Consider the following 21,545-nt stretch of genomic DNA (forward strand, 5'->3'; position numbering starts at 1 on the left):
AGGATTTGAGGCTCCATAAAGTCACCCAGTTGATCAGTTCGCGTGAAGAAGTGAGCCAGTCGGGAGAAGGACCCGTGTCTAGCCGAATAGAATGTGTACTGTCGGTGGGCAGGGTGCTGATCCGCCAGATGTCTCCAAGCCCCATGGCTGTAACGAAGTCTTGTAGCCAATATTCCCCCCTAGATCCCTGCCCCCGCCCGATTGGGCCAAGTCAGCGTCCATAACGGCATTAACGTCCCCGCCTAGCAAGAGGATACCCCATGGAAGCTCAGTCTGGAAGGACACCAGACGTGTATGTTGAAGAATGGAGGCCAGGCGGGATGTAGCAAGAGCCCAGAACTATGGTCCACCCCTCCCATCTACCAGCAGCGGTTACCATACAGCCGGTGTCATCTGTCCATGTGCCGGAGATTACTATTGGCAAGGTGTTGCGAATTAAAATGCCCACCCCCCCTTGATCCCAACGTGAACCCCGAGTGGGCCCCCATTTTGTACCCAAATCGGTCAAGGGCCTTGCATCTGTTTCAGAAAATGTAACTTCCCTTCAGCATGTTGCATCACTGGGCTTAATAGAAAACATGACAAGCCAAGAAAACATGACAAGCCAAGGTAACTCTACCTCTCAAAAGCAAGAGGAAATAAAATATTGTGACACAACCAAAGCCCAAGCATTGCAAAAAGTAATTAACATTGCATGAGTTTTTCATTTACCTCAGAAAACCAGGAAGCACAATGGTACCAAACTAATTTCTGAAATTATTCTTTCTATAACCTATATGGTCACGTGACAAAAGAAAATATATTGAACACTGCGTTATATCCAAAACTAAAAAATGTGAGTTACAAGCAAAACATTATCCATGCGGTGGCAACCACAGATACCCTATTGACCCCAGGAGAAAGGAAGGAGTATGACCTTCACCCTTACCACGGGTCACCACACTTACAGTGAAATTAATAAGCACTTAGGATATATGGAAACAATAAGGTTTTGGAAATTGAGAAAGGCTCTTATGGTGTGGATCTCAACTGTAAGCAGGAGAACAGGCAAGATGCCTTTATTTTGCTTATATCATAAATGTATTTTTGTTAAAGTTACCAATACACCACCCCAGATTAAGTACTATACAAATTGCATGAAATGAAGATAGTATCCATAATGCAAAACGCACCCTTATATGCACTTGTAGGCACAGTGTTTGGATTTACCTAAATGTTTCTTCTTGTAATTGTTCCAGTTGTGTCTGAAGCTGAAGATGTCTGCGGCCTGCTGGGCTGTTGGGATCTTCTAAAGAATCAGATTGGTTTAATCGTTCCATAATGACCTGGTTTTCAGCTAACAAACTACTTCTTTCTTCTTGCAGAGCTGCAACCTAGGGCATAAATGAGAAGTCTGAAAACAACGATCAGCAAGTGTGGTGCATGGCTTATTTAGTACCCTGAATGCTTTTCCTTACCTGAAACAAATTAGGAGCACAGAGTCAATTAATTTAACTTTTGTGCGCTTTACAGAAAAATTAATTCAAAATAAGAGCCAGCAGCACTAAAGGTACATTATAATCGTGCTACAAACTGTTTTCATAGGTTTACATCCACATGTAGTGCCGGATCCGACAAACTTGCTAACTTTAAAAAAATGTGCCACGCACAAAGCGTGTTATGTGTTTTGGGATATTAGGTAGCTTCTGGGTTGACCCTTTGTATGAGGAGTGGGTGTTATGTGTCTGAGGTACGCCGATCTAGAACCAACACCATCTTTTATCATGATCACGTATTCTTAATTTGCCCTTTCCTTTACACAATAACCATTTACACACATTTTCTTGCATGCCAATATAGAATTAGTCTCTCTGAATCTGCTTCGCTTACAGATTCTGCTTTGCCTAACATTATCACGATTCTGTGAACACCATGTACAAGGTCTTGACACACATTGTGCCAATGTCGTTCTATTTTTCATGCACGAGGCGACATGGCTAGCTATAGACCAAAATAATGCCGACTTGCGCAGGACTCGCAAGGATGATTTTCTTAACAAATAATCAAGAATTTCGGGGTCTAGGTAGGGGAGCGCTTTGCTGATATTGACGTGGTCTCTAAACACTGATGGTCTGGCCGAGCAGCTTGCTGACATCTTCTTGAAAGAACGCCCAGCTTGTGACCAAGACGGGCACTTACATTCTTTCCCAGCAGGTAACCGGGGTTGGATCATCCAGTACGGAGATTCCTGGCTGTACATACAAACACACACTCACCTTTAGACACTTAGGTTAGGGACCGCATAGTAAGAGTACAACCAAGTCTATATATTGAATTTTATGCCTGCATATATACATTGTTTTACCATCATGGTGGAGCTTTTTATTCTGTTCACCATTCTGGTGCTTTTAGTAATTTGCATTTGCTTCTGTCTAAAGATCATTGCAGCACATATATTCTATATAAGAGTCACGCTGGTTCAATAAATTATTGCAAAAAGTCCCTATGTGTATTTCTTGTATATTTCTCTGAGAATACTAGAGCACGAGTGACTGAGCGAAAGGGTTCTAAATCTATTACCACGCTTCCTGGGGGACCAGAGCTGTTATGTTCAGCAGTTGCCAGAAACCATTTGCTACCTGGCTAGTGGATTAAACCCAGATCTGTGACTGGGGGTGAATGTTTTGCCATTGTGCAACATTCCGTCCATCATCTTGTGTGTTTTGCTGTTCACCCTATGTGGGAAGGGTATGTCCAGACGTGGGTTCCGTGCTCACTACGCCACTGGAGTCAAGCTATACTGGCTGAAGACGGCTGATAGCCAGAAACCGGTCCTAGGATGCTTGATTCCAGTCCAGGGAATACATGGGTTGGCAGTTCGGGCTGGACTGTTCCCATGAGGAACAGGGTCAAGGCTGATTTGCATATGGCCAAGTCTGAACTGGGGTGGCTTGGTGAGCAAAATAACAATGGATTAAACCCAGATCTGTGACTGGGGGGTGAATGTTTTGCCATTGTGCAACATTCAGTCCATCATCTGGTGTGTTTTGCTGTTCGCCTGACTAGTGGTGGCACAGTGAAGTAATTGGTCAATATATTGTGAGGGAGTGCATAGAATCAGTCCAACGTTTATGCTGTCCACAAACATCCAGTTCCTACCATAAGGTGGAAACTATGTGACAAGTGATCAGCTTTTTACTTCTAGTTTTAAAGGAAAATGCTACTTACCAGTATGCATCTGTTCTTGGCATGTAGAGCTGCAGATCACTACACTTTTGCATTAGATCACCACCTGGTGTTGGGCTCAGATGATTGCATGTTGTTGTCGTCTTGAAAGAAGTCTTTTGTAGTCACGAGATAGGTGACTCCTCCCTTGGACGATAGTGCGCATGGGCATCGACTCCATTCTTAGATTGTTTTTCGCCATGATGGGAAATGATGGAGTTAGTAGAAGTAAAGAAAGGATGTCCATGCGTGTGCATCTAAGTAAGATAAAACTGAAACAGATACAAGTCCCGGGGATACGGGAGGGTGTGTAGTGATCTGCAGCTCTACATGCCATGAACAGATGCATACTGGTAAGTAGCATTTTCCATTCGAGGCATATGAGCTGCAGATACTACACTTTTGCATTGATTGTGCAGCAGTGTCTCCCTTAGCGGTGGTCACCTGTATCTGTTGCAGTAGTTTGAAAGAGTTAAGGACAGCTTGGCCTACTGCAGCTTGCTGCTTGGCTTGCACATCAACACAGTAGTGTTTAGTGAAGGTGTTGGTTGTAGACCATGTTGCTGCCTTGCATATGTCTTCTAGGGGGATGTTCCCTAAGAAAGCCATAGAGGCTCCTAGTTTGCATGTGGAATGCGCTCTAGGAGGAACTGTTAATGTATGTTCTGCTTTCTGATAGCATATTTGTATACATTTTACAATCCACCTTGCACTTCCACCCTTAGAGATGGGGTTGCCTTTATGTGGTGGAGAGAAAGATACAAACAATTGTTTTGTTTTTCGAAAAGATTTAGTCCTATCTATATAGTAGAGAAGAGTTCTTTTAACATCTAGTGTGTGTAGAGCTCTTTCTGCTACATAGTCGGGGTTTTGGAAAAACACAGGTAACTCTACAGATTGGTTTAAATGAAAAGGACTAATGACTTTTGGAAGGAATTTAGGATTCGTTCTTAGAACCACCTTGTTACGATGTAGTTGTAAAAATGGTTCTTGTATTGTGAAAGCTTGTATCTCACTTACTCTTCTAAGAAAGGTAATAGCAATAAGGAAAGCTGTTTTCCATGTGAGGAATTGCAGTTCACATTTGTGTAAAGGTTCAAAAGGGGGACCCATGAGTCTTGTAAGAACAACGTTTAGGTTCCATACTGGAGAAGGTGGTAACCTGGGTGGAATGATTCTTTTTAATCCTTCCATAAATGCTTTAATAGCAGGTACTCTAAAAAGAGACAGATGTCTGTTTTGTAAATATGCTGCAGTTGCTGCAAGGTGCAGGCGTATGGATGAATATGCCAAGTTACATCTTTGTAAATGTAAAAGGTAGCAAATGATATACTGGAAAGCAGCATCCAGGGGATCAATTTGGTTATTGTTGCAATAAATGGCAAATCTCTTCCATTTAATAGCATAAGAAGCTCTGGTAGTAGGTCTCCTGGCTTCTTTAATGATGTTCATACAGTCTGGTGGTAGGTTAAGATAACCAAACTCTAAGACTTCAGGAGCCAGATCGCCAGATTCAGTTGATTTGGGTCTGGATGTCTGATGTCTCCATGGTTCTGCGTTAGCAGGGAAGGTGTTAGTCGTAACTTTTGGTGTGGAACTAGAGACAGTTCTAGCAGTGTTGTGAACCACGGTTGGCGTGCCCATGTGGGAGCTACCAGGACTAATTTGAGAGACTGTTGTCTGAGCTTGCGTACTACTAATGGTATTAGTGGTAGTGGCGGAAAAGCGTACGCAAATCTGCCTGAGCAGTTCATCTATATCGCGTTGCCCTTGGACAGCGGGTGTGGAAACCTGGCGGCAAAGGTTGGGCATTTTGCGTTTTCGTGTGTGGCGAACAGATCTATGTTTGAATGACCCCACTTGTGGAAAAATGGTTGAAGAACTTGCGGATGTAGTTCCCATTAGTGAATTTGTTGTGTCTGCCGACTCAAAAGATCTGCTATCTGATTGTGAACTCCTGGAAGGTGCTCTGCTAGCAGATATATATTTTGTGGAACGGCCCATCTCCAAATGTTCTGTGCAAGCTGGGACAGTTGTAGAGAGTGTGCCCCCCCTGTTTTTGTATATAATACATAGCTGTCATGTTGTCCGTCCGGATTAATACAGCTTTGTTTTGTAGTTGTACTTGGAATGTTTTGAGTGATAAGAATATTGCTAGCAGCTCTAGATGGTTGATATGGAACAATTTTTGTTGAATGTTCCATTGTCCTTGAGTTGTATGATGTAGGAGATGGGCTCCCCATCCTGTGAGAGATGCGTCTGCGGTGAGCACTATTTGTGGAATAGGTTCAAGGAATGGCCGCCCCTTTGTCAAGTTTTTGGTGTTCCACCACAGCAGAGAGCGATGTGCGCAGCTGTCTACCAACACCAGGTCTGTTAGTTGCCCTTGAGCCTGGTCCCACTGTTGTGCTAGACTCTCCTGTAACGGACGCATCTGCAGTCTTGCATATGGTACTATGAAGATGCAAGATGCCATCATGCCTATTAGTCTCATGAACACTCTGGCTTGGAGAGAGTGTTGATGTTGGAAGCTTGTTACTAAGGCCTGAATGCTCTGTATCCTTGCTGGACTGGGATACGCTAGAGCTGTAGACGTGTTTATTGTAGCCCCTAGATACTGATATGTATGAGAGGGTTGCAGGTGCGACTTGGTGTAATTTATTGTAAACCCCAAGTCGTGCAATGTTTGAATTGTCTGATGTGTGTGTTGAACACACTGATTGAATGACTTGGCTTTTATGAGCCAATCGTCTAGATAAGGGAAGACATGTATTTGTTGTCTCCTGAGATGTGCTGCTACTACTGCTAGGCACTTTGTGAATACTCTTGGTGCTGTTGTAACTCCGAATGGAAGGACTTTGAATTGATAATGTTGTCCTTCCAGCACAAACCTTAGATACTTCCTGTGAGCAGGATGTACCGGAATGTGGAAGTAAGCATCCTTTAAATCTAGTGTTGTAAGGAAATCGCCTTGTTGCAGCAGTGGAAGCACTTGTTGTAAAGTGATCATATGAAAATTATCTGATTGTATGTAATGATTGAGGAGTCTGAGGTCGAGAATTGGTCTTAGTGTCCCGTCCTTGGGTATTAGAAAATACAGCGAGTAAACCCCTGTTCCTTGGTGTTGTAAACTAACTATTTCTATTGCGTCCTTTTGAAGAAGTGACAGGACATCTTGTTTGAGCAGACTAAGATGTTCTGCAGACATTGGATTCTGCTTGGGTGGTATGTATGGAGGGGTTGCTGTAAGTTCGAGGCAGTAGCCATACTGGATAATTTGACTTACCCACTTGTCTGTTGTAATGGAATTCCAGACAGGTAGGAACTGTGTTAATCTGCCCCTCACAGGAGTGCAATGCTGTTGGGGAAGCAGAGGAAAGTCACTGTTTTGTGGTGGAAGAGGTTCAATTATTGTTGTTACCCTGACCTCTTCCTTTGTTGTTGTTTCCTCTATATCCTCCTCTAAAATAACCTTTGTAAGAGGATGTTTGCGTGTTAGATTTGAAGGATGTTGTATTGTCTTCTCCAGTCTCTTTGGAGCCTCCTCTGTAGAAGGAGCGACGAAAGGAACTTCTAGCTTGTGTGGACTGTAAAGCTCCCAGAGATTTGGCAGTCTCTGTATCCTTCTTCATCTTTTCAAGTGCTGTGTCTACCTCTGGTCCAAACAATTTATTTTGATTAAATGGTTGATTTAAAATGGTAGTTTGCACTTCCTGTTTAAATCCTGAAATGCGTAGCCACACATGTCTTCTAAGTAGGACACTAGTGTTCACCGCTCTAGGCGCAGTGTCTGCCACATCAAGTGCACACTTGATTGAGGCATTGGAAATTAGCTTGCCTTCTTGTATAAGGTCGGTAGCCTGCGTTTTATATTGGTCAGGTAGATGTTCTAAAAGTTTCTCTAACTGATTATAATGAGCCCTGTCATATCTTGAAAGGAGGGCTGTGTGTTAGCTATACGCCATATGTTAGTAGCTTGTGCAGCTATTCTTTTGCCTGAGGCATCTATGACTTTAGATTCTTTGTCAGGTGGGGGTGCTTCACCTGACGTTTGTGAGTTTGCCCTTTTCCTAGCATTTGATACAACTAGTGAATCTAATAGTAGTTGTCCTTTAATGTAGGCTGGATTGGCAGGTGCAGGCCTATATTTTTTCTCAATTCTACGGTTTAGGATCCTAGTACGTAGAGTCTTTAAATATTTCAGGAGCATGTTTGATGACCCCTTTAATCATAGGAAGAATTTGAAGAGACCTTTGTGATTGTTCAAATGTGTCTAATTGAAACTCCTCCTCTGCCTCATCAGAGTGCATAGTGACCCCATGGTAAATGGCAGCTCTGTTCAATAGGTGCTCAAAACCAATGTTATCTTCTGGGGGAGAAGGTTTTGATGGGTATGACTGTGGGTCAGGAATATCAGGTACATCCCTTGGGTTTGGGTACTCCCAGTCTGGATCATCTAAAGGGTATGGGAAGGGCTCATCTGGGTCTATCCCTCTCCCTAGGCTATACTCATCATCGTTTTGAGGTGAGTGTGAAGACAGAGTAGGAGAATGTGGAGGAGAAATCTGTGGTGAAATGTTAAGAGGAACAGGGGATGAAGGAGAAGGAAGTGTAGGAGAAGGGTGTATAGGAGATGTGGCAGAGTCCTTATTCTTGGCAGGTACTACAGGTGTGGGTGTTGTATCTGCCTCCCTCTTCTTGTGGGGTATAGTGGATACAGCACCTGTTTTTGGGTCAATGTAGATCTTCTTTTTCAGAGGACCTGGTTGGAAAAAATCTTCTTCTTGTGGAACCTTTGTCGGCGCAGATTTTTTCAGTTCCGGACGAGGTTGCTGCTCGTCTTTAGCCTTAGGAGGTGTTACATTGTCCTTTGGCGTAGTTTTCGGCACCGAAGGTGTTGTTTTCGGTGTCGTAGGCTGTTTCGAGGGCTTGGACGCATCGGAATCAGGCCTTATCAGTTTCGGTACCGAAGACGATGTCCCTGGAGTGGAAGCTGTTCACGTCGGCCTTGAGGCATCGGACGCTGGCTTCGCACCTTTGTCTTTCGAAGTCGACAGTCTTGGAGCCGAGACTTCTTTCGGTTTCGGTGCCGAGGGAGCTGGGGTGGGGATCGGCACATGCGGCTTGCTCGGTAAAGAGCTACCAGAAGGCTTAACTGCTTTCTTCGGAGCCGGGCTCGATGGCGGGGCTTTCAAAGTGGTTTTTCGGTTGCGACTGGGCCCCGGAGGCGGAGTGTTGACCCGTGCCTTCGATCTGGGTGCTGTGTGTGGTGCAGGGGCAGAAGTACTCACGCGCTGACCCGATGGTATGGAGTCATCTGAGTCGTCTGCCTCTGATACAATTTGGAGATCAACAGAATCTTCTTCGGGAACGAGTGGAACCTCCTCGTCGAAGATGTCTACCGGTTCCAGAGCTGATCTCTGCATGTAGCGTCGATTGGCCCTCCGATCTCAGATGGTTTTCTTGGATCAAACGGACGCGCAGGCTGTACAGCTGGATTTGTCGTGTTCTGGCGATAAGCACAGGTTGCAGACCTCGTGGTGGTCACTGTGTGGAAACTTTTCTCCACACTTTCTTAAATGGCGTCCTTTCCATGAGGTGTAGGCTTCACGACGTGGATAGGCAAAACAGCCCGCGTCGACGACCGGAATCGAGCTGATGGAGTCGAAATGATACTAGTAGATATCGAAGTTAGTCCATGCAATATATTTTTATCAACATAATCCTACCTCTTCAACACATTATTAGTGCGACTAGGAATGGCATCAGCATTAAGGCACAGGTAAGACACTTTTGACAAAATACTTATATGGAAAATAAATTACAAATCAAAGAAGAGAATTATTCAAAGAAGAAACACATTAAAATTGCAATTGTATTTATATAGCACTTAAACCCTTGACGAGACGTCAAAGAACCTTTCGATGAGTAGCACGCTACTCCGGAACCCAAAAAGAATTTATGGTGAATTGGTATAGGGAAATATGAAATTAATTTGAGCAGTGGACATGTGAGTTTTTTATTTGGATTGACAAGGATAGTGGAGGGATAGAACAGGGAAGGGTTTGCATTTACATGGAGCTTGTTACCCCTGATAAGATGTCAAGAGCTTTTTTGCGAGTAGCACGCTGCTCAAGCACCCAAAAAACAGGATTAGTGATGAATTAGTTTAGGGAAATATGAAATTAATTTGAGCTCTGGATATGTGAGTCAATTAGTTGCACTGAAAAGAATAGTGGAGGGATAAAAGAGGGGAGGGTCTCAAAATTGTTTATTTGGAGATCATAGCTGTAGGAAGAGGTTTGGCATGAGTAAAGGGGAAGTGGAGGGGGAAGAGTTGGAGAGAAGGGTTTAGAAAGGCTTGTTTGGGAGATCTAAATATTAAAAGAGGTTTGAGATAATACAAGGAGGGGTAAAGAGGGAAGAGTCTAGAAAGGGTTATTTTGGGGACCATAGCAGAAGAATGGGGTTTAGGAGTCAGAAAGTGAAGCTAGATATATGGAGAGAGGTATAGGGTAGTGCATTGGAGATGCTGATTTAGGAACAAAGTAATACCTATAAAGGTACATAAGTACATGGAAGGTATATATGTATAAGGAAGTTAATATATCTAGATTTGAGTTGTATTTAATCAACTCAGACTTACAAGTGTTGCTGTACTTTAAGCTAATTTGTTTTCATAATCTATAATCTTTTTTATTTCAATAGTTAAACAATTGTAGATAAATAGTTATGATAAAAATGTACTTACTTATGCATTGATCTATATACATGTTAAACACAGAATAATATAACCATAAGTAGAATGTACTTTTCTTAAGCAGAACTAATGAATGTCAATATATTTATAGATATAAATATTAGACACATTTATACAAAGGAATACACATATCTAGGTACACATAAATAATCCAAATAAATGCTATATACACAGGGATATGCTGTATATTTATGCTTTGGTATGGTGGGTATATGAGGAAGAGCCAACTCTTGACTAATAAGATACTTATAAGGTAATAATCCATGGATCTTATGTTTGGGCGTAAAGCGTTCTATAGTTTGCCTGTTTGAACAGAGAAGGATGTGCCACCTATGTTTTTTTCTTGTATGGTGGGATTTTGAGGGGAGATGCCAATCTAGAACAGAGGTTCTTTTGTTGAGTGTATGTGGTGATTTTATTTTTGATGAAGAGCAGCCCTGTTCTGTGTATCGCTTTGTGGGTGAAACAAAGCAGCTTGAATGTGGATCCTCAGGCAACCGTTAACCAATGTATGGCCTTCAAAGCACAGGGAGATGTTGGCTTGTGGCTTTCAATGTAAGAGTAGTAACATAGTTCTGAATCCGTAGTAGTCTTTTCATAGTTCTTAAAGAGGATCCATGGTAGAGGCTATTGGTGTAATTGAGTTTAGACACAGGGCTCGAAAAATCATTTAGTTTTTACTGTACCTGCAGGTCTAGTAACCTACAAAATGTACTCGACCTAACTGCAATGTATGTGACCTCAGTTTCTGGAAGCGGAGCAAATGTGACAAGTTAACAAGATTTAAAGGCATTTTTATTGCTCATTTACTTTGTGAGCAATAAAGATGTCTTTGAATCTTCCTCTCTTGTAACGTTTCCTCTGCTTTCAGAGACAGATATCAAAAGTCAGTTCATTTTCCTACTCGCTAGAAAGGGCGAGTAGGACCTAAAAATAGCTCGACCTAATTGAATTTGGCTCGCAAATGCAAGCAGGCGAGCAGATTTTTCGACCCCCTGAGAAAGAACAAGAGAGATAGTAGCCTGGACCTTGTGTGGAAATCACATGTGGTGGAAGATGCATTGTAGAGTTTGTATTGTAACAAAGCCTGTTCTTGCTAATTTGTCCACTTGGGTATACATTGATAGCTTGGAGTTCACTCTGCGGTTTCTTACTTGATACTTTAAGAAATGTTTTTAGCTCATCTTTAAGTGGTTTCAATATCATATTTGAAACTTTCCTCCCCTAAAACGCAAAAGGAACAGCACTTTGCTTTAAGAGGATCTTATGTTAAAAATGTTTGATCATCCCTAAATATTCTCTGTAAACACTTTATGAAACTCAGAGAGATCACATGGCATCTCGCCATTTGACAAAACCATCACACGTTCAGCTGAGTTGAGATTAAGTTTTATTCTAAAATCACCCTGATGTCCCCACCCCAATAAATTATCACCATGTTTAGCAACCTACGCTTTTGCCCCTGTTTTTAAATTGAATTCTCATTACAGAAAAGCAAAAACATCTATTTTCATACCACCATAACCTACAGGATTAATGTCTGGAGGGGAAAAGTTCATTATGTTGTCACTAAATATGTTATTCCAGTTCTTGTCAACAATCATGCTGAATGGTGACCCTAAAACTGCCAAACCCATTACACTATTGCAACCTATTTTCACTTCACACTCAGGCATGGTCAATAGTTCACCATCAGCCACTCCATAATTGTTAATGCTCAATACCATTTGCCTGTTTAGGGAGGCAGTTCCAGGGTGTGATGATCCTGAAGATGGGAGCCCCAGCCAGCATATCCACCCAGTCGCTGACCTTGCTTGCTGTGAAGAAAAAGTGCACCTTCTCATCTTGCACCACTCGGAGTATCGCTGGAAACATCAAGCTGTATCGCAGATTAAGGTCAAATAGTCGTTTCTTAACCTCTAGGTATGTTTTAAGTTGGTTTTGGACCTTTTGAGTATAATCTGATAATAGAGATATGTGCCCCCCTTCACAATTCGGTGGGCCCTCCGTGCTTACACGCTGCAAAACTGCATCACAGTCCCTGAAATTAAACATTTGCGCTATAATCGCCTGCGGTGGAGCGCCCAGGCGCAGTGGAGGAACAAATGCATGATTTTCCCTTTCAATTGTAAAGAATTTTGTTAACTTTTGTGGGTGCATGACCGTGACCAGCCAGTCCTCTGGGAAAAGTTCTTCAGACTGGCCCACCATCTTTTCAGGGAAGCCTAATGTAGTGCTAGATGCACTCTTGTGGTCTGACACCCTTTGATGACCTTTGACCACCATTATTTTAATTGACTTTAGTGTGTTATTTTATCCTAGCCTAACTGTACAACGTCCTGCTGTGGGAGGGCAGGCCGGATATACAGACGCGGAGGCTGAATATATTGACGAACAGGGGTCTCTTTATTGACAGTCGGCACAGATTTAGGTTTCACAACAGGGTCCAAAGTCTCTTCCTCTGCAGGGGTCTTCACGCTTCCTGAAGGGATGGCTAAGGAGGCCAGCGTAGTTCTTCCCTCTTCGGTTGGAAGACGGTGATCTTGGGGTGTTGTTGTGTCCGTGGCGTTGGTTTCACCCGGAGGCTCACCAAGAGGAAAGAAAATGGCGCCTGTCAGTTTCTGTTTTAAGAGTATTTTTCCTTCACCTACGCCCGGTAGAGCTCAGGGGTATGGAAAGGAGGGTGGTTGGGGACACAGATGGGCTAGAGGCACAGGGGGTAGGTATCTATAGAAAGGTAGATAGGAAATGGAGTGTCTAGATAAGGATTGGTAGGGCTAAGTACGATGTGAGATTTAGTGCCAACAAAACCACGAGCGTCAAGTAGTGCCCACAAATCACAGTGCTGAGAACTTCCCCAAGAGTACCCTATTCCTCCCACCACCCTCAACAAGATCCTATTCCTCCCACCGCCCTCAACAGAATTCCAGGTGCGGTGTCACTCACCGGCCCCGCTGCAACTCTCCGGAGTCACGGCTCGCTCTCCAGCCTCCTCCGGGAGATACCACCACTCCTCCGTCCAGCGGTCTTCGGTCTCCCCCGCTTCCTCGCCGTCTGGAACGCTGTCTTGACTCTCGGCGTTCGGCTCCGGCTCCTGGTTCAAAAACTCAGCGTCCTCCTTCACGCGGTCTTCCTCCTCCGTCCTTTACTCCGCCTTCACGCTGGTCCACGACGCTCCTTTCGGGATTGCGTGCCTTTTTACTGGTGCCGCGCTGCCTCTTTCGTGTTCTGCTCCTCCCCTTATTTCCGGATTCCGCTGCGGAAAAACATGAGAGGTGGGTGTCTCTTTTCGTGCGCCCAGCTGGGGTCGATTACGCTGCCGTCCTGTGTAGGAGGGGGATTTTGGGCGATGTAGTCCGGGGACAATCTCCCGCAGGGCCCCCTCTCACATCCCCATTCCCTTGCTGTCTTGATACTAGGGTTTTTCTCCTGGGGGTACCTTGACAGAAAGTCTACATTCCCTTGTTCAGCTCCTTTCCGATGTCGTGTATGGAACCTATAGGGCTGTAAAGCTAGGAACCACCTCAATACTCTGTCATTATTTCCCTTGTTACGGGCTAACTATTCTAAGTGCGCATGGTCTGTGAATAGGGTGAATTCCCTTCCTTCCAAGTAATATCTCAGGGTAGCCCATTTAATGGCCAGGGCTTCCTTTTCTATAACCGCGTAATTCTGTTCCCTTGGAAACAACTTACGGCTGATATACAAGATTGGCTGTTCCTGTCTGTGTCGCGTTACTTGGGAAAGCACCGCACCTGCCCCTTGGTCAGAGGCATCCGTCTGTAAGACAAAGGAAGGGAGTAATCAGGGCTGGCTAACACCGTCTCAGACGTGAGAGACCCTTTTAGCGTTTCGAAGGCCTTCAGGATTTCTGGGGTGGGATGTTTTAAGTGATCTTCGGCATTAGTCGTTTTTTGTAAAAGGTCCGTGAGGGGCGCTGCCATTTGAGAAAAGTTGGGAATAAACCTCCGGTAATACCAAGCAGCCCTAGGAAGGCCCTGTCGTCTCTTTTTTGGTTTTGGTAACGGGATTTGGGAGATGGCTGCCAATTTAGAATCTTGAGGCCTAATCATTCCTTCTCCTAACAAATATCCCAAGTATTTAACTGTTTGGGCTGCTAGGTGGCTTTTAGCTGGGTTAATTTTAAGACTGTGGTGTCCTAATGTCCTAATCACATGCAACACATGGTCCATATGCTGGTCCCAAGTGTCACTATAGATGACTATGTCGTCTATATATGCACCAGTATATTCCTCATGTGGCCGCAGGATGAAGTTCATGGCTCTTTGGAAAGTCGCCGGGGCACCATGTAACCCAAAAGGTAATACCTTGAATTAGTATAACCCATCGGGTGTGGAGAAAGTGTTTTTTTCTTTGTCTTGTGGCCGTAAAGGGATTTGCCAATACCCTTTACACAGGTCAAGGGTGCTAATGTATTTGGCTCTTCCTATTTTTTCTACCATCCCGTCTACCCTGGGTAATGGATAGGTATCGAATTCAGAGATTTTGTTGACTTCTCTGAAGTCAATGCAAAACCGGACCGAGCCGTCCGGTTTCGGTACGAGGACTATTGGCGAGTTCCCCTCACTAATGGAGGGCTCTATTATATCCATTTGTATCATCTTCTGTATTTCCTCTCGTATAGTGAAGCGACGTGCCTCTGGTATACGATAGGGTCGAAGACGTACCCTTTTCCCTACCGGAGTCTTGATGGCATGTTCTACCAAGGTGGTTCTTCCAGGGGTTACAGAAAATACCGCTCTTAAAGGCATAAGACCCTGGATCAGCCTGTTTTTAAGGGGGGAAGAAAGAGCAGGGTCAATACATTGTTCAAACAAGGGGGCCTCTGTTCCTACATTTGCGGTCAGTGCCGGTATCGGTCCTTCCCATTTTTTTAACAAGTTGATATGATAAATTTGTGAGGTGCCCCGAGCTGGATCTAATTCGATACAATATGTAACTGGGGTGACCTGTTCTGTGACTATGTAGGGACCCTGCCACTGGCCCAGTAATTTGTGATCAGACAAAGCTATCATCAGCAATACTGGATCCCCCACCTCAAGTTTCCTTTTCTTCGCTATTTTGTCATACTGAGTTTTTTTAGCCAACCGGGCCTCCTCCAGATTAATACGGACAATAGTCCTTATCTGTCCCAGATGGGTTTTAAGACTAGAGACATAATCCACTAAGGGCTTGGTGTTGTCTGGTTCGCTTTCCCATTTCTCCTGAGCCATTTCCAGCAATGTTCTGGGCTGATGGCCTTACAAAAATTCGAAAGGTGAAAACCCGGTACTTCTTTGGGTTTTACATCGTATAGCAAACAAGGCCAGGGGTAAGATGTCCTCCCACTTCCTGGTCTCTAAATCAAAGAGTTTTTTTAATGTGGTCTTAAGAGTGGCATTATACCGTTCCACCAACCCGTCTGTTTGGGGGTGGTATGCTGCGGTTCTAATTTGATGTATTCCTAATTGGGAGCACACTTGTTTCATGAACTTAGATATGAAAGGAGTCCCTTGATCAGTTAAAATCTCCTTTGGGAACCCTACTCTTGAAAATACGGTTATCATAGCCTTAGCGATATTGACGGCATCAGGCCTGCGTATGGCTATCGCTTCAGAAAATCTGGTGGCATAATCCACAAGGACCAATACATATCTATACCCACTTCTTGACGGTAGCAAAGGGCCTATTATGTCCATGCCTACTATGCTGAAAGGTTCTTCTATAACCGGAAGAGGATGTAAGGGAGCGCGGGAAGGTATGTACCTGCTATGTCGCTGGCATATGGGGCATTCCCTGCAATACTTCTTTACTTGTTGAAAAATGCCGGGCCAATAGAAACGCTCAGTGATCTGCTGCTCTGTTTTGTCTGCCCCAAAGTGTCCCCCTAATAAATGGCTGTGGGCGAAAAATAACACCTTTTCTCTAAAGGGCATGGGAATCAGGAGTTGGGGTGTTTGGGTAGGACCTCCTTTTCTATAGAGCAACCCGTTTTAGTAAAGAAATAAGGGCCTACATGAAGGGGATCTTCGTGGTCTAGAGCATTTTTCCAAGCTTCCTGAAATACCGGATCTTCTCTTTGGGAGGCGCGAAAGCTTCTGTCTGTTTCCCACGGATTCTCTTCTGGTATAGTAGGTAAGACAGCGGGAACCTTTCCTTTCTCTGCTCTTTTCGGTTTACAACTTTTCTGGGGTTTGGGGACAGGCCAGTCTGGTTTTTCTTCCGCAGAAAACTGAGCTTCAGCCCACCACTCTTCTCCTTTGTTCGGGTTAGACTTTATCATTTGGGAAAGGTGAGGATAGTCATTTCCTAGGATGACTTTTTCAGGACGTTTAGGGATGAGACCCACCTTCAGAGAAGTACCCCGATCATTGTCATGTTGTATTTGGACCTGAGTGGCTGGATATTGTTTAACGTCCCCATGCACAATCAATCAATCAATCAATCAATCAATCAATCATGCCATTTGTATAGCGCACTACTCACCCGGGAGGGTCTCAAGGCGCTTGGGGGGAGGGGTATGCTACTGCTCGAACAGCCAGGTCTTGGGTTGTTTCCTGAAGGCGAGATGGTCCTGGGTCAGCCGAAGGTGGATGGGGAGGGAGTTCCAAGTCTTGGCAGCCAGGTAAGAGAAGGATCTTCCTCCGGCGGTGGCTCTTCGGATGCGTGGTACGGCTGCGAGGGCGAGGCTGGTGGACCGTAGCTGGCGGGTGGGCGTGTAGAAGGTCAGGCGGTCGTTGAGGTACTTGGGGCCCAGGTCGTGGAGAGACTTGTGTGCGTGGGTGAGGAGCCGGAACGTGATCCTCTTGTCGACGGGGAGCCAGTGCAGGTTCCTCAGGTGGCTGGAGATGTGGCTGCGTCGGGGGACATCGAGGATGAGTCGGGCGGAGGCGTTCTGGATGCGCTGGAGTCTTTTCTGTAGCTTGGCTGTGGTTCCGGCGTAGAGGGCGTTTCCGTAGTCCAGTCGGCTGGTGACGAGTGCCTGGGTGACAGTCTTCCTGGTCTCGGTCGGGATCCAGCGGAAGATCTTGCGAAGCATACGCAGGGTGTTGAAGCACGATGAGGAGACGGCGTTGACTTGTCTGGTCATCGAGAGGGAGGGGTCCAGGATGAAGCCCAGGTTGCGTGCGTGGTCGGTTGGCTTGGGTGCGGTGCCCAGGGCTGGGGGCCACCAGGAGTCGTCCCAGGCGGAGGGCGAAGATCCCAGGATGAGGACTTCCGTCTTGTCAGAGTTCAGTTTCAGGCGGCTGTCCTTCATCCACTCGGCGACGTCTTTCATCCCTTCGTGTAGGCAGGTTCTGGCGGTGTCGGGGACTCTGGTGAGGGAGAGGATCAGCTGGGTGTCGTCGGCGTAAGAGATGATGTTGAGGTTGTGCTGGCGTGCGATGGCTGCGAGAGGTTTCATGTAGATGTTGAAGAGGGTGGGGCTGAGTGAAGATCCTTGCGGAACGCCGCAGATGACTTCGGTGGCCTCGGAGCGAAACGGGGGGAGGCGGACTCTTTGTGTTCTTCCGGCGAGGAACGAGATGATCCACTCCAGTGCCTTCTCTTGGATACCGATGTTGCTGAGGCGCTGGACTAGGGTGCGGTGGCAGACCGTGTCGAACGCAGCGGAGAGGTCCAGGAGGATGAGGGCCACTGTTTCCCCCTTGTCGAGCAGGGTCCGGATGTCGTCGGTGGCTGCGATGAGGGCGGCCTCGGTGCTGTGGTTGGCTCTGAAGCCGGACTGCGAGGGGTCGAGGCATCCGTTCCTCTCGAGGAAGGCGGTCAGCTGTCTGTTGACGATCTTCTCGATGACTAGCAGGAAAAGGGAGGAGCGAGATGGGGCGGAAGTTTTTGAGATCGGTGGGGTCCGCTGTAGGTTTCTTCAGGAGGGCGCTGATCTCGGCGTGCTTCCAGCTCTCCGGGAAGGTGGCGGTGTTGAAGGAGGCGTTGATGTCTGCACACAACGTATAGCAACCGTTCAGTCACTGGGTCCAATCCAGGGTTCCAGGTCTTGAGGACGAACTGCACTTTGTCGACATCCTGTGTCTGCTAACGCCAGGGTTTGTTGTCCATTGACTTTTACCTTGCAATGATAGGGAGGAAGTAGATTACTGGCTGAGGAACAGTAGTAGTTCCTGGCTACCCCTATTTCCATTGGTTCCTCTTTCTGGGGGCAGAACCTGGCAATGTGTCCTAGTCCCCCGCAGTGGAAGCACTGTGGTCCGGTGTTTGGGGGTCGGAATACTGGGGTTGGGGTGGCTACTCCCGGAATGATGGTCACAGGTTCTGTTTTTTTTGGGGTTGGGGGACAGGGTGGCCTATGGATTCCTGTTCCACTGGCTTTCTATGGCGGTTCGTCTCTTCCTTTTTTAATTTCCTGGGCGCGGTTGTACGCACTAGCTATTTCCACAGCAGTTTCCAGTGACAGGTGAACCTGTTGTCTGACCCATTTCTGTATAGGGGGTGAAGGGAGGCCAAATATTGTTCTAAATAAATTTTGGTCATGATACCATCTTTGTCAGTAGTGGCTGGTTTCAACCAACGATCAGTCATGTCCTTTACCCTAAAATACAGGGCACTTGGTGTTTCCTGAGGTCCCTCCTTAATTTGACCCAACTTTATCCTGTAGGATTCGTCATCCACTCCCAGCCTTTCCATGATGCATCGTTTGATGTCAGCATAAGGTACCGTCCCTTGGAAGGTGGCTGCCTGGTAGGCCGCTTGCAAATCACCCGATAGGAGAGGGCCCAAGTACTGTCCCCACTTATCTGCAGGCCAGGCCGCCGCCGTGGCTATGCGTTCGAAATTATTAAAGAAAAAGTCTGGATCCTCCCCGCTGACATACTTCGGCATTACCATAGAGGGTAGGGTAGTGGGTCCTCTCTGGTTACCCAAGATTTCAGCCAATTTATCCATAGCGGCATCACGCGTTTGGCTTTGTCCGGTTATGGCCTTCTCTGTCTTCTCTCGGTCTTCCTCCACCACGAGCAGAAATCTTTCCATCACTTTGCCCAAGTGTTCCTGTTGTTCAGCCATCTTAGCAAGGGCAGCCTCCATGTCTCCGCTGGATCCCACTTGACACCACTTGTGGGAGGGCAGGCCGGATATACAGACGCGGAGGCTGAATATATTGATGAACAGGGGTATCTTTATTGACAGTTGGCACAGATTTAGGTTTAACAACAGGGTCCAAAGTCTCTTCCTCTGCAGGGGTCTTCACGCTTCCTGAAGGGATGGCTGAGGAGGCCAGTATTGTTCTTCCCTCTTCGGTTGGAAGACGGTGATCTTGGGGTGTTGTTGTGTCCGTGGCGTTGGGTTCACCCGGAGGCTCACCAAGAGGAAAGAAAATGGAGCCTGTCAGTTTCTGTTTTTAGAGTATTTTTCCTTCACCTACACCCGGTAGTGCTCAGGGGTATGAAAAGGATAGTGATTGGGGACACAGATGGGCTAGAGGTACAGGGGGAAGGTATCTATAGAAAGGTAGATAGGCAATGGGGAGACCTTGCTGTTGCATTTGAAAAACGGACCACAGGGCACCTTGATTGAAGAAGACTTACGGCCCATACTGTCCTTTGCTGCCTGTTTGCTGACAGCGCCTGCCTGCCTGCACCGACACCTCTCGCGTTTCCCGCTTCGCGGGAAACACTCGCAGCTGGGGTAATGTGGCTAGCGAGGGGGCTCAGAACACCAACGCCCACAACCCATCGGGGCCTGAAGGCACCTCCCCGTCACGCCCCCCACAGGTGGGATAAAGCCTGGAGCAGCTCTGTGCATTGTGGGAGACCTTGCTGTTGCATTTGAAAAACGGACCACAGGGCACCTTGATTGAAGAAGACTTACGGCCCATACTGTCCTTTGCTGCCTGTTTGCTGACAGCGCCTGCCTGCCTGCACCGACACCTCTCGCGTTTCCCGCTTCGCGGGAAACACTCGCAGCTGGGGTAACGTGGCTAGCGAGGGGGCTCAGAACACCAACGCCCACAACCCATCGGGGCCTGAAGCCGCCTCCCCGTCACGCCCCCCACAGGTGGGATAAAGCCTGGAGCAGCTCTGTGCATTGTGGGAGACCTTGCTGTTGCATTTGAAAAACGGACCACAGGGCACCTTGATTGAAGAAGACTTACGGCCCATACTGTCCTTTGCTGCCTGTTTGCTGACAGCGCCTGCCTGCCTGCACCGACACCTCTCGCGTTTCCCGCTTCGCGGGAAACACTCGCAGCTGGGGTAACGTGGCTAGCGAGGGGGCTCAGAACACCAACGCCCACAACCCATCGGGGCCTGAAGCCGCCTCCCCGTCACGCCCCCCACAGGTGGGATAAAGCCTGGAGCAGCTCTGTGCATTGTGGGAGACCTTGCTGTTGCATTTGAAAAACGGACCACAGGGCACCTTGTTTGAAGAAGACTTACGGCCCATACTGTCCTTTGCTGCCTGTTTGCTGACAGCGCCTGCCTGCCTGCACCGACACCTCTCGCGTTTCCCGCTTCGCGGGAAACACTCGCAGCTGGGGTAACGTGGCTAGCGAGGGGGCTCAGAACACCAACGCCCACAACCCATCGGGGCCTGAAGCCGCCTCCCCGTCACGCCCCCCACAGGTGGGATAAAGCCTGGAGCAGCTCTGTGCATTGTGGGAGACCTTGCTGTTGCATTTGAAAAACGGACCACAGGGCACCTTGATTGAAGAAGACTTACGGCCCATACTGTCCTTTGCTGCCTGTTTGCTGACAGCGCCTGCCTGCCTGCACCGACACCTCTCGCGTTTCCCGCTTCGCGGGAAACACTCGCAGCTGGGGTAACGTGGCTAGCGAGGGGGCTCAGAACACCAACGCCCACAACCCATCGGGGCCTGAAGCCGCCTCCCCGTCACGCCCCCCACAGGTGGGATAAAGCCTGGAACAGCTCCGCGCATCGCGGTACGCGCGCGGTCGGCGCCGGGAGAAGCCCGGGACAGTCTAAGACAGTCCATGACTGGCCACGACTGGACTGGGCCAGGAATCTATTATCTTCCCTGCTGTGAGTTACTTGCTTTGTCGACCGGTTGCTATTGTCTGCCCAAGTGCCTAAGGCCTAAAATCTTGCTATTGGTAATAATCTAACATCTTGCCATATTGTATTAGGTCTGAGTGGCTCCCATATGTCGAGACAGAAAACCCCCATCACCCCTGCCAACACCATGGACAATTATTTAGTCCATGTGGTGGCAAAAATTAACAGTGAACAGAGGTCTTCTCTGGGGCTTAGTGACTCTCCACCATGTGCACAATTAGAAAAGCTAGGTTCAACCCAATTGGACCCTGATGAAATAAATGTTATAGATCTGCATACGGAGAAGCGTGGCTTGCATTGTGGAGAAGCGTGGCTCAGTGGTTAGAGGCGGCAGACCCGGAAGCTGAGATCAGCCGTGGACCAGGGTTCGATTCCCCGCCTCGGCGGGTCTCGGGCTCAAAAAATTCCACGGACTCGATAATTCTCGTTCCGGTGCCTACTCAACTCACGGGGTCATACTCTGCGACTCTGGGCAATAGCTTGCTTAATCTCCACTATGGCCCCTCGCGGCGGGATGCCTGGCTTTCACCTTGTGGACACCCTGCTGGGGTAT

At 47.0% G+C, this 21,545-nt stretch overlaps 1 protein-coding gene across 3 annotated transcripts in view; it reads right to left on the reverse strand.

Annotated features, from left to right (window-relative positions):
* HOOK3 (hook microtubule tethering protein 3) overlaps positions 1-21,545 on the reverse strand; it is a 1,014,571-nt gene that overhangs the window by 524,856 nt on the left and 468,170 nt on the right. For all 3 annotated transcript variants that reach the window (XM_078676339.1, XM_078676338.1, XM_078676340.1), the window contains one exon: positions 1,210-1,373. In XM_078676339.1, the coding sequence (XP_078532465.1) occupies positions 1,210-1,373 (164 nt within the window). The remainder of the gene's footprint in view (positions 1-1,209; positions 1,374-21,545) is intronic.

The sequence above is a fragment of the Lissotriton helveticus genome, chromosome 2_1 (genome assembly GCF_964261635.1).
Source record: "Lissotriton helveticus chromosome 2_1, aLisHel1.1, whole genome shotgun sequence".
Classification (NCBI taxonomy): domain Eukaryota; kingdom Metazoa; phylum Chordata; class Amphibia; order Caudata; family Salamandridae; genus Lissotriton; species Lissotriton helveticus.